At 41.8% G+C, this 12,191-nt stretch overlaps 1 protein-coding gene across 1 annotated transcript in view; it reads right to left on the reverse strand.

Moving 5' to 3' along the window:
* ARPC1A (actin related protein 2/3 complex subunit 1A) overlaps positions 1-11,932 on the reverse strand; it is a 12,862-nt gene extending 930 nt beyond the window's left edge. Inside the window, exons 1-8 of the mRNA XM_005420337.2 lie at positions 11,795-11,932; positions 10,941-11,045; positions 8,276-8,498; positions 6,542-6,649; positions 3,498-3,710; positions 2,240-2,315; positions 1,866-2,059; positions 541-631 (exon numbers count right to left, since the gene is read on the reverse strand). Coding sequence (XP_005420394.1) covers positions 541-631; positions 1,866-2,059; positions 2,240-2,315; positions 3,498-3,710; positions 6,542-6,649; positions 8,276-8,498; positions 10,941-11,045; positions 11,795-11,858 — 1,074 coding nt within the window. The 5' untranslated portion in view covers positions 11,859-11,932. The remainder of the gene's footprint in view (positions 1-540; positions 632-1,865; positions 2,060-2,239; positions 2,316-3,497; positions 3,711-6,541; positions 6,650-8,275; positions 8,499-10,940; positions 11,046-11,794) is intronic.
* Positions 11,933-12,191: the final 259 nt, after the last annotated feature.

The raw sequence follows: 12,191 nt of genomic DNA on the forward strand, positions 1-12,191 counted from the left end.
CAACAGGGACCTCTGTTGGCCAGGCCTGAGCAAAGCAAGCATGGACAGCAATCCATCCTTTTAGGATTTTCAATATTGTATTTCCCAGCTGTTGGAGACAACTTCTTATTTCTTGGGTAAGTTAATTCTGAGAGGACAGGACCCTGTTCTGCAGCAGGGCAATGAGCAGAGCCCCAAGGGATGGAAGAAGAAAGAGGCAGGGGGTTGTGTTGTACTAATTGCTCCAGCCCAACTGTGGCTGAGGCTGGAGAATGAAAGAATGAAGGGGATTTCTACAGGGACATTAATTAATTCTATTAAAAAACAAGTCTGTATTAGTACCATCTGCTTAACAAACTGCATCTGCATTTATGCAGATTCATGGATTAGTTTTTGTAATAGACTTCACTAATGGTTTTGAATATTCCAGTCTGGATTTCCTGCTGCTACTAAAACCTGGCTTGGGGCTGAGCCCCAGGAGTTGATACTAGAGATTAAAAAAAAAAATATCCATCACTCAAGCTAGCTCACATAAACATGGTAGTAAAAGCACATTTTTACCTTGAAATCCCAGATGGTCATTGCTCCATCGATGCCGGTGGTGCAGAATTTCCGACAATCCCGTTTGTCTATCTCATAAATAGACACTTGGCTGCAAACAGAGAGTGAGAGCTCCAACACCCATTCCAGAGAGCCAGAAAACTGGGAAATTTGGGTTGAATTCTACTCCTACTCTTTGGATGGAGACATGACTATACCAGAGCCTACACTAGATTCTTGGTAGAATGCCTCAGAAAAATAAGCCAAGAAAAAGATGCTGAAAGCTCTTTAATGGCTTGGTGAGACTAAATGTTTTCCTTGAATAAAGAGAAATTGCTCAACATCCCTGGGAATCACAATTTTTTTAATGCAAAGATATTTTACCCAATTAACCTGAATGAATCCTTTTGATTAACAGAATTGTGGAATGATTTGGGGTGGAAGGGACATTAGAACTCATCCAGCCCTACTCCCTGCTATGGGCAGGGACACTTTCCACTATCCTAGGTTGCTCCAACCTGGCCTTGAAAGCTTCCAGGGATGGGGCAGCCACAGCTTCTCTGGGCAACCTGTGCCAGGGCCTCCCCCCCTCACAGGGAAGGACTTTTCTCTGTGTTTAACCTAAATTTTCACTCTTTCAATTTGAAAACAGAGATACATAATAAATAAATACACATGGCAGTAACATCTGAAGTAGGAAGCTGGGATGTGAATTTCAGGTGGATTTTGCTGACTGGATTTTGCACAGTGCCACCAGCCTCTTGGGAACTACCCACATATTTGATAAGATAAGCTGTGTCCAAGGTACACAACACATTAACCACGAGCAAACAGTTATAGCCACGTCAATGATTAACCAGCACCCACTGAGCTCCCACAAACAGAGAGCTGCTAGGGAAAGTCCACAAGGGATACCTGCAGCCATGATATTTTCTGAAAAATCTCTTTGCTAGGATTTTTCTCTGGAGAAGCTGAGAGAAACAAAATGTAAACAAGAATTATCTGCTGCTGTGGAATGCAACACATGGATCTTTGACTGGTCCATGTTGGTTGTTTCTAATTAATGGCCAATCACAGTCAGCTGGCTCAGACTCTGAGAGTCAGGAGCTTTTGTTATTCATTCCTTTCTTGCTAGCCTTCTGATGAAATCCTTTCTTTTAGTAGTTTTAATCTAATATATATCAAAAAATAATAAATCAAGCCTTCTAAACACGGAGTCAGATCCTCATCTCTTCCCTCTTCCTGGGAAACCAGCTACACCCTTCTGGTACAGCAAAGCTAAGTGTGGGCAGAACACCCTGCCTGGAGAGCACTCCCTGCCCTGCAGCTGGCAGCAGGACACTCACGTGATGCTGTTTTGGTGCAGGGTCTCCAGGGTGGTGTTGCGGTCCTCCGTGGTGGCTCTTTTGTCCATGTTGCGGAAGCGCTCCATGGCCGAGATGTTGCGCTGGATGCTCTGTTTGGGAATGTCCAGTTTGGACACGAAGCTCAGCAAGCCACGCTCGTCACAGTTGAAGAGCATCGGGCAGCAGTCGTGGCCCTGCAAGCAAACACCCATCAGGAAACAACACCTCAGCATTCCCAGCCTGCCCTTCCAACAGGCAAACACTGACACAGGGCACAGCTGGTTTAGTGTTATTATTAACTGTGCAAAATATGGGGTTTTCTCCCCCTCCAAAACACGACAAAGCTCCGCAAGGAGGAAATAGCAAACACTTACAGCTGCCACCACGCTGTTCTCCGAGACAAAGGACACGCTCAGGAGTGGGAGGAACTCTGTTTTCAGCTGTGAAACCCTGAGCACAAGGACATTTGTTAGAGGGATTCACTGAAACCTCTCATTTTCAGCTCTAACAAAAAATAGGCACCATTCCCAAGCAAGAATTGTTGGAAAAGTCAAGGTAGCTTGGCTGTCCTGTGGTGACAGCAGAAGGATTTAATTTGCAATAAAAAGTTTCAGCCTAATGAAACTGTGCTGGAAGATTTATAACAAAGCCAAGTGTTTCAGGTGAAAGGCTAATATTACCAAAATTATGTGTAAACAGGGGCAAGAGTTTAAAAGGAATACCCCCAAAAATATCTGTATTGATGAAAATATTAATTTCATTTAAATATAAAAACCACTTGAAATTTTGATGCTTGACATCTTTGCAGAGGGAAAAAGCCTTGATGTTCACTTAAGACAACTTCCATGATTTAATGACAAATAAAGAGAATTCTTAAACACTTTCTAATGAATGATATTCCTTGCCAGGTACCTATACAACTGTATTGATCAGAACCACAATTCAAAATTAATCCCAGCAATGTCTGGATGACCCTAGAGACTTCTGCTACCAAAACATATGGAGAATCTCATCCTTCCTGGCTGGAAAGTCAAGGACGCTGGCAAAGTTATGCAGATCAAGAGGAGGAGCAGAAGGAGCAATTGTTATTAAAGTATTTTGTTGGATTGGAAGGTGTAAGTTGAAACCTTGCATCAGCAGTATCTTAAGGACAGATGTTGAAATTAATATTTCATTAACTTACTTTCCAGCTTCTGGTTAGGAATGTGGTCTTAGTGCTGCAGTGAGCATATTTCTGGATTCTCTTCGAATTGGGAATATTTTCCAGAACATTGCTTGGAATATTTTGTATTGCAAATATTGTTTTGAAAAAGGAAACATGGTTTCCCTGGTTACTCAGTGGAACATACCTTTTTTCCTAAATGCCTCTTTTTTCCCCCAAAATAAATCAGCTATACTCTCACCAAAGGATTCTTACAAAGAATTTAAATTATATACTCTAAAATTCACAGAAACAAACCTTATTCATAGAATATTTATATAAGCCTCAAAGAGACCTGGAGCCTACAGTAAAACAGGCAACAGAGGTGTGAGCTTGCAATCCCAATATTCCACATGGAATCATGGAATCATTAAGGCTGGAAAAGACCCCAGGGATCCTCAGGCTCACAGCAGCAGCAAGGGGATACTCACATCATGTTTTTGGAGGCATCAGCCACGGACACGGTGCTGTCATGGCTGACCCAGGCCAGGCGGTTGCCGCTGGCGGAGAAGCTCACGCTGTGCACCCACCCTCCGCTGCCCGCGCCCCCAAATTCCGACATCAGCTGCCCAAAAGGCATCTTGGAGCCCCAGGGTGTGCTGGCTGGCTTTTCATCCACTTCCTTAATGTAAGCAGAGAACACCCTGCAAATAAAAAGAATTTGGTGTGAACAAAGAGAGAACAAAGCTCCTGGGAGCATGGGGTGTGTTTCACGTTGGAAGGAGAGAGATGGGTTCTGATTCTCCCAAAATAAAATATTTTGGTGTTTTTGAACAAGCCTGGAAGCAGCAGAGTGCAGAGAGAAAGCAGCACTACAAAGGGTGTAATGCACACAGGTTTCTCATGAATGCTGTTCTTGCAGCCCTCTCCTTTTTTTCCAGAAGATGGCACAAAAATACACATTGTCAGTGCATTTTTCCCCGTGCCAAGATTTCCCTTTCATCCTTTTGCAGTGCTAACAGCTCTCCAGAGTCAAGCCTTCAGCTAGAGAAAACCCAGGAATGGCACTGTATAATTAGAAGCTAATACAAACACCTACAAAATTACCCACTTTTTAAGAACATTCCTGTTTTAGCAGGATTTCAAAGAAAGAACTGTGATGTTCTAATGCCAGCAAAGGAGCTCTGAGCCACCTTCTTCCGGCTCATTATTGCAAAAATGCCTTGAAAACCTGAAATACTGCAATGTTTTTACAGATTTTTTTTTCCCAGCACTACAGTTTTTAAGGTATGTTTAAATAGAAAGCCTCCCCCTTTCATCAAATTCCTTCTGCATGATTCAGACATGCCACAATATGGTGTTCTTGACTGTTACCATGGAATTTAATGGGACGTCACAACCATAGGATTTGAGTCCATTGAACAGGAGGAGCAAGGCAGCTACACCATGCTACTACCAGAGGGAAAAAAAAATCAGTGTAAATGAGAAACTATATCAAATATTCATGGTTGCAGTCACACACAAACAGGAATTATTTTATAGTGAGCTTAAGGAAATGTAGCCTCCCCTTCCCTGTTTTTTATATCTTTTCTATGTGTGGGGTAAGCACTTCCAAAGGAACCTATATTCAGCTTATTTCAATAAAGCTGCTCATATGGAATGAGAAGGGTTTAACTGCAGCTATATTAGGTACAGATTTTCAGGGAATTAAGTATGGATATAAATTTGGCTCTATTAGTTTAAATATAATCTAATGATAATCCTTTAAAAATCTGAATTTTATAGAGCTACCTAAAAGGATGGTCTCTTAATGTATGGAAGTAGGACAAGATGTTTAAAGCAACAGCCTTTGACACAAGGCAGGAAAATCATACCTAAGTAGGGAAGACCTTGAATTTAACTGTTAGTTAAAAATGTAAGAAGTCTTCTCCCTTATTAAAGTTTCCCTGTCTTTCAAAACCAAAATCGCCTCAGCTTGAAGGCCCCAGCCTTCAAAGAACGTTGGGAAATTAATTTCATTCCTTCAGCAAGAACATAAAATCATACTTATGTGTGCTTGTAGCTATAGATACATATGTATTTCAGATAAATATAAGGGGAGTTCATTTATCTTGGCCAAGCACCAAAAATCTCTGCTGAATACCCAGCAACTTGCAGCCTCCTGCCCTCCATTCCTTCCCCAAAATGTTTCCCATTTAGCTGCTTATTACATGGCAGTGGCTCTGGCAGATCCATTTCCTAATTTCCATCAGAACAGGTGCACACTTCAGGTATCTTTATTTTTTTTTTAATATGGAACTGAAGGAAGAACTGGAATTCTAGAGATCTGTACTCCTCATTTACAAAAGAGAATAGTTTTTCATGGTTTTGGAAGAAACAATCCTAGAATCCCAGAATGGTTTGGGTTGGAGACACACACACATTTCAGGTCACCTATATCAACATCCTGAGGTCCGTTATGAAACCAAATTAAAAAACTTCCACATGTGAAAAGCAGGTTCTTCTGTTTCACATCACCTATTTTGTGACAGGAAGTGAATACATACAGTTTATCTAATTTAAACTGTAAATAAGGCAGGAAAGAAGAGACAACTCTCCCCTCTCTTTCCATTTAACATCTCTCCTTACATGAAAAGGTATCAAAGGATGGGGTTTAGATGTGAGGGTTTCATTCTGAAATAAGGAATGCAATAGTCAATCCCACCTCCCCCTCCCACTCCTCCTTAGTCATTTTTAGTATACACTTTGAAGCTTAGAAATTGCCCTATTACATAAAGAATTTAAGAAAAGAAGCTTTCATTATCATTGAAGGTACAAGTGATTAAGTCAATGTGGATTCAAGTCAGGCCCTGCAGCCTCCCCATGCAGAGTTCCCTGCAGTGACCCCAATCACTCAGCACAGAGCAGTTTGCAGGCCCATCCCTCACACTGTAATTTCACAATCAGTTGCAAAGTCTCCCCCATCCATCTCTCACACCAATCTGCCTTCAACAGCTTTTTCTTTAATGATCTTCAAAAATCTCTTCTATTGTGTTGAGTTGCAGGTGGATCAATTGCTTGACTCTGCTCCCCACAGGCAAAGGGGAGAATACAAGGAACTCAGAGAGAAAAAAAGATGGGATAACACCTTTGGAAATAACCAGTTACTCTGAATTTTGGAAAACTGCACCATTAGGATATTGCTTTTTAACCTCTAACTAGCAGTGCTGCTGTTCTACAAGATAACACCTGCTAATCCAACTTCAGCCTAATGACCAGCTCTCAGCCTAAATGCTGTGTAATGCTGGGAAGGAACCCAGCAATCCCCAAAATACAGGTGTGTCCCTCAGCAGATCCATGCTGGCTGTGCAAAGTCAGGACACAGCAGCACCAAAGCCAAGGTTTCTCAAGCTGGATATTTTATTTTGGTACCAACAACAGTACACAATGAGCCACCTTTTATTCTGATAATAAGCAAAATACCTGATCAACATGCCCAAGCTACTGATTTGATCCAGTAACTCAAACTGTAGATAAATGTTTTAGTTTCTCTCACCTGCACTTGAAGTCACAGGATCCTGCAGCCAGCAGGACATTGTTGGGGTGCCAGTCCAGGCTGAGGACAGTGGAACGAATGGGCTTTTTAATGTGTTTGCTCACCCACCTAAAACAAAACCAAAGCAAAATAAGACATAAAATTTATATGAACATGTTTTACATGATCCCCACAAATCCATGAAGCACTCCTCAAAGAGATCACTCCCTGTCAATGGCTAAACACATCAGTTTTGGAAAAAACTTCATGCCCAAATCTTTCACATTCTCTTGCGCAATCTGTGAACTTTATGGTTAGCTTATATTCAAATATTATGAACAAACTCATTAAATATGTATGTCCTCAGCTAAGTCCTATTCCCCCCTTCAAGCTGATTTTTATGATGCATCAGATGGAACTCCTCGATGTGAATTGTGCTCAGGAATTGCCAGGTCTCTTCCCACAGTGAACACAAGGTCAGCTGGGACTGTGACACTGAGCTAAGCAGCACTATTCTCATGGATCACCAAGCACAAGTCCTTCTCCAGTCCTTCCAACAAATTTTATAGTCACATCTCTTGCCTATTGACTTTTCTACTATTTAAAAATACAATAACTATAAAACACAACAAGAAAATGGGGGGACTGCCAACGACCCAACCAGTGCATTCATCTCAATTATCTGCACTGCAGTGCAAAGTGGTCCTGCTGCTGAAATCATCAATAGTGGCCTAAATATGTCTCAGCAGATTTGGTTTATCTGAACTATTTACAAACTAGTAATGAAATCTATTATTCACTTGATGGCCTTTGGGATGATGGTGCTTTTTCTTTGATTTTACTTCCATCAGGCACAAGTTTTAAGGCTCACAATTTACAAATTATATTTCTTTAGCATATGGAGTCTTGACTCTTTTGCAGACAAATGAGGCAGAGAAAATATATTGATAAGTGAATATGCTGGAAAGCATAAAAGTCCAAAACAATCTTTAAAATGTATTTTGCAGGTGGTGCCACTGTTTTTCATCTCCACATGGCAGACTGCACAGAGGATACCTGTGGTTTTGTGCCTGTTTATGCAACCCAAAGTAAGAGATACCCCGCACACTAATTTCAGCTACAGATGATACACAAATGTAGCTCCAACACAAGAAGACCAGAAGCATTAAGTTTAGATGCTAAAATGAGAAAAATGTTAATGGTGGAAATATTTTTGTGATATTCCTATGTGAAATCTATAAACTGTGGTAAAAGTACATGACAAAATGCAGAACAGGTTGATGACAAGCTCTAACGTCTTCTAACAGATCACCCTGGAGATGTAACAGAATGACAAGAAATGGCCCAAAATAACAGATACAGAAGAAAGACTCCAGTGAAGATTTCTTCATTCATTCTGGCACAAAAGGGGGAACGAAATATTTATCTTTTTTCAACCATAGAGTTGTAGTAATGAAATCTTTACTCTGCAGAAATTCTTGCACTTTCAGAAAAGCAACATATGTTTATGGCAGTGAGGCAGAACACATCCACGCCAGTTTGTACTGGCTGAAAATAGGCAAAGGCCTTGAGGTGCTACAGCAGAGTGAAGAGAGAACCTTATTCCCCAAACGTTCAAGTCCACAAAAGAACTGACGAGGCCATCCCTCCACATTTCCTGAATATTTTAGGAATTAGTAAACTAGTAACCCAGTTACCAGCATTAAACAACTTCAGCTTTCCCATGCCGACCTTCAAGATACAAAACCACCTCACCAGTCATTTTCAGACTCAAAGTAGCACACAGATATGAGTCGAGCTCCACTGCCCACAGCAAACTTGTTCTCCAGGGGGGACCACTTGACGAAGGTGGCAGCACGGTTGATCCTCAGGATGACCAGGGTGGGTTTCCACACGCCATCCTTCTGGCTCCACACGTAGGCATTGCGGTCGGCGCCGCACGTCACGATGCGGTCGCTCTTGGGAGCCCAGTCAATACCTGCCAGTGAGGAGGGCACAGGAATTCATTTTCCATTTTATATTAAGGCAAAACAGAGATCGCCTCATAGCTCTCTGTCACAGAATCCCAGAATGGCTTGGGGTGGAAAGGACCTTAAAGATCGTCCAGTTCCAACGCTGTGCCAATGCCCATTCACTATCCCAGGTTGCTCCAAGCCCCATCCACTTGGACACTTCCTTGGACAATCCCAGGGATTCAGGGGCAGCCTCAGCTTCTCCAGGCAATCTGAGTCAGGGCCTCACCAACCTCACAGGGAAGAATTTTGCCATATCTAACCTAAATCTCCCCTCTTTCAGTCTGAGGCCATTCCTCCTTGCCCTGTCACTGCAGTTCCTGATGAGCTGATCACTGACACAGTTATTACTGTTATGTCATTCCCTTTCATCCCTTATTCTCCAGGAGCTGTTTCAAGCTGTTAGGGATACTTGTTTCTCCCTCTAGCTTCCATCAAAACTGCAGATCCCAAATTCCCAGATCCCAGTGATGTGCTGGCTGAGGAAGCTCCGAGGGCTGGCCAACAGGTGGAGCTCTGCAGACCGGCCAAGGCCTGTCCACCAGCACCCTCCAAACCCCCTGACTTGTGCAAGATCCCTCTCAACACCTGAAACTCAGCAATTCTAAAACTGCACAACCTCTAACATTTTGTGCTTGCTGCCAGACTGCAGCCATGATCTAAAGTTTAGATAACAGGGCTTTTTGGTTAGCTGTTATCAATCTTTATGCACTGACAATGCTTACATTTTTCTCCATGCCTATTTAAGCTGTGCCACAAGAAAGGTTGACCAGGGAAAAAAATAACAAATTCAAACAATAAAATAAAACCTTTGATAAAGCTTCCATTGCTTCTTTCCCCTCCTAGGCAATGAAGGATGTTCCCAACTGGAAAGTCTTATGGGAACATTATTTTTCATCTTTTCTCTAGCATCCTTTGGGATGCAGTCCCCAACTCTCCTGCCACAAATTATGTATCAGTGGTTTTCCATTACTACATTCAGTATTAAAAATATCTCTTAAGCTCACAAACTGAAAGTGAGATAAAAGCTGTGGAAAGAATTTGCACTAATTTTATCATATTATTCATACATTGTTTACTTCAAAATAAGTTTATGCTTGAAAAGTGAAGAGCTTGGGAGCCTGAAACTGCAGCTACAGGAGTTCTAGTACTGCCTTTGAAAGAGCAACCATCCTGTCCCTCTTTCCTTCTCCTGCCCATCACCTCCTCTCAGCAGCCCTGGTGCTGTTCTGATTTAGGCCAAGTTCAGATTTTTAGCTCAGCAGAAAACAAGCTCTTCCTGTGAGTGAGCAGAGGCAGCTCAGCACAAACCTGAGCCATGAGAAGGACCTTGTCCCCTGTGATCAGGAGCTGCAGTGGCAGCAGCTGACTCACTCCTGCCAGGGGTTACAAGCAGTTTGATCAGTGGCTCTCCTGTGTGTAACCACAGCTTAATTCCACTCTTCACAGCCACCACAGTGTTTTGTACTCCAAAGGTTCACACTGTGCAGGAAAGCAGGGAGAGCTCTTCCCCCAAGTCATGAATATTTGCCTTCTAACACTAACAGGTACAAGCAGAATGTCTTGGGGGGACACACTTAATTTGTAAATGCAGCCCAAGTGACTCTTCACAAAGAAGCAGGGATAATTGCACTCTTGGCCAGCAAGAATTGGAAAAATTGAATAAAGTTCCTGCAAAACGCTGTTGGACTGATACCTCTGCCCATTAGTGAGCTGAAAAGAGAATTTGCTGCTTTGGGCAAGTGCTTGTATTAATTATTTTCATTTTCTTAAGAGAATAAAGCCCTTTAAAAAATATCACCATAGAAAAAAAACCCAACCCAGTAATATAAAAGACTGCCACAGAACAACCACATTTTCTTAAAATAACACCTTGTGACTCATTGTGGTAGCTCTTCTTAATTTCCATTGTGGATGTACAGGGTCTGCAATAAATGTGCTCACTGATGGTCTAAGTCCAGGACTGACCACTTCATATGTTTATACAGTCCTTAAAAAAGGGTATTTATTGTTGTTGGAAACCACAAAGCAATTCTACAGTTGTATACTTGATGAAATTTTAGTACTAGCACTTGAAAGGGAACAGCATGCATCACTGTGACACAAGCAGATTACTTCAGTAGACTGAAAATGTGTTCTCATTATGTCATTAGGGATGAAAAATAAGCCATAGATAAGAAAAAATGGCTCAGTAACTCAACTGAAATGTCTGGAAATGAGATAGGGCTTTTCTTCCTAACATTCACTGCATGCAGTTCAGAAAACTGCTGCAAGGCTCTGTCTAAGTGGGAATGCCAACCTATAAAAAGATCTATTTACTCAACACTTGCAGATTTTCTGTTCAGAATCTCAGCTGAGGAAAACAGGAGGGGTTGGAAAAATTTATGTGTGGTTCAGCACATTCTCACCTGTAATGTGTCCATTGTGTTCCTTCAGCTCGTGAGCCTTCACCCACTGGTTCCCACTCTTCTTGTAGATGTGCACTTCATGGTTATTAGGGCTAATGGCAATCTCTTGAAAGAAGAAATAAAACAATCCAATTGTACAGAAGGCTTTTTAATAGCAAATGCCATATTTAGAAAGATTTTTCCCCATCTAAAACTTCTGTTTACAAATTTGAGAGCATTACATGGGCTTTGTAAATGAAGGGCCAAAATCCCTGGAAAATCTCCAATAACTATGGACAAAGCATCACAGAATGGTTTGGGCTGGAAGGCATCTTTAAGATCATCCAGTTCCAGCCCCCTGCCATGGACAGGGACACCTTCCACTGGCCCAAGTTGCTCCAAGCACCATCCAGCCTGGCCTTGGGCACTGCCAGGCACAGCTTCTCTGGGAATGTGTGGGAAGAATTTCTTCCCAAAATCCCACCTAACCCTGCCCTCTGGCAGTTTGATATTGCTACACATATCATGGTCATGAGTACTCTGCACAGGAAGACAACACATTTGGAACACAACAATCCACATTATATAGAAAACTTGGCCAAGAGGCAAAGCTTTGTGGAACACCAGGAAGACTCAATTACCTCCTATGCCAGAGTTCCAGCAACAAATTTAGAAAAGCTCAGATTTGGAAGACTTGTGCTTTTTGGATCAGAAGTAGAACATTTAAGATGTAGAACTATGTATCTGATCACACCTCCCATAAAGAAGGTCACCTTCTGTGACCCAGAACATCTCCAGATCAAAAACTGACAGCAGAAAGAAAACAGCAATTGAAAAGAAGATAAATGAAAAGTGAAAATGAACTCATTACTTACGAGTACGGTCTCTGTTCCAGGCATGGCAGGTGATTGGCTCCAGCAGGAACTGATGCAGAGACATTCCGAGTTAAAGAGATTCCTATGTTGTAAAAAGTGAAAAGGCTGAAAGGTGTAAAATCAAAAACAAAACGCTTCAAAATGAGAGAATTAAAACAAAGTTAACCTTCAACATTTACCAAGCATCTTTCAGTGCAGTGCTACAATTTATTTACAGATCACAAGTTAATAAATATGATAAGGCTGCTCAAGAGCTGCCTGTGTCACACCCCCAGATATTTCCAATAGGATGATGGATTTGAATTGTCCTGCTCACATTAGCTAATTGCAATTGCCCTAAAAGCCAGATACACTTGCTTCTTTGTGTATCCTCACAGACAAGAGAGCAGGTCCTCAA

Source organism: Geospiza fortis, unplaced genomic scaffold (assembly GCF_000277835.1).
Source record: "Geospiza fortis unplaced genomic scaffold, GeoFor_1.0 scaffold237, whole genome shotgun sequence".
Lineage (NCBI taxonomy): Eukaryota > Metazoa > Chordata > Aves > Passeriformes > Thraupidae > Geospiza > Geospiza fortis.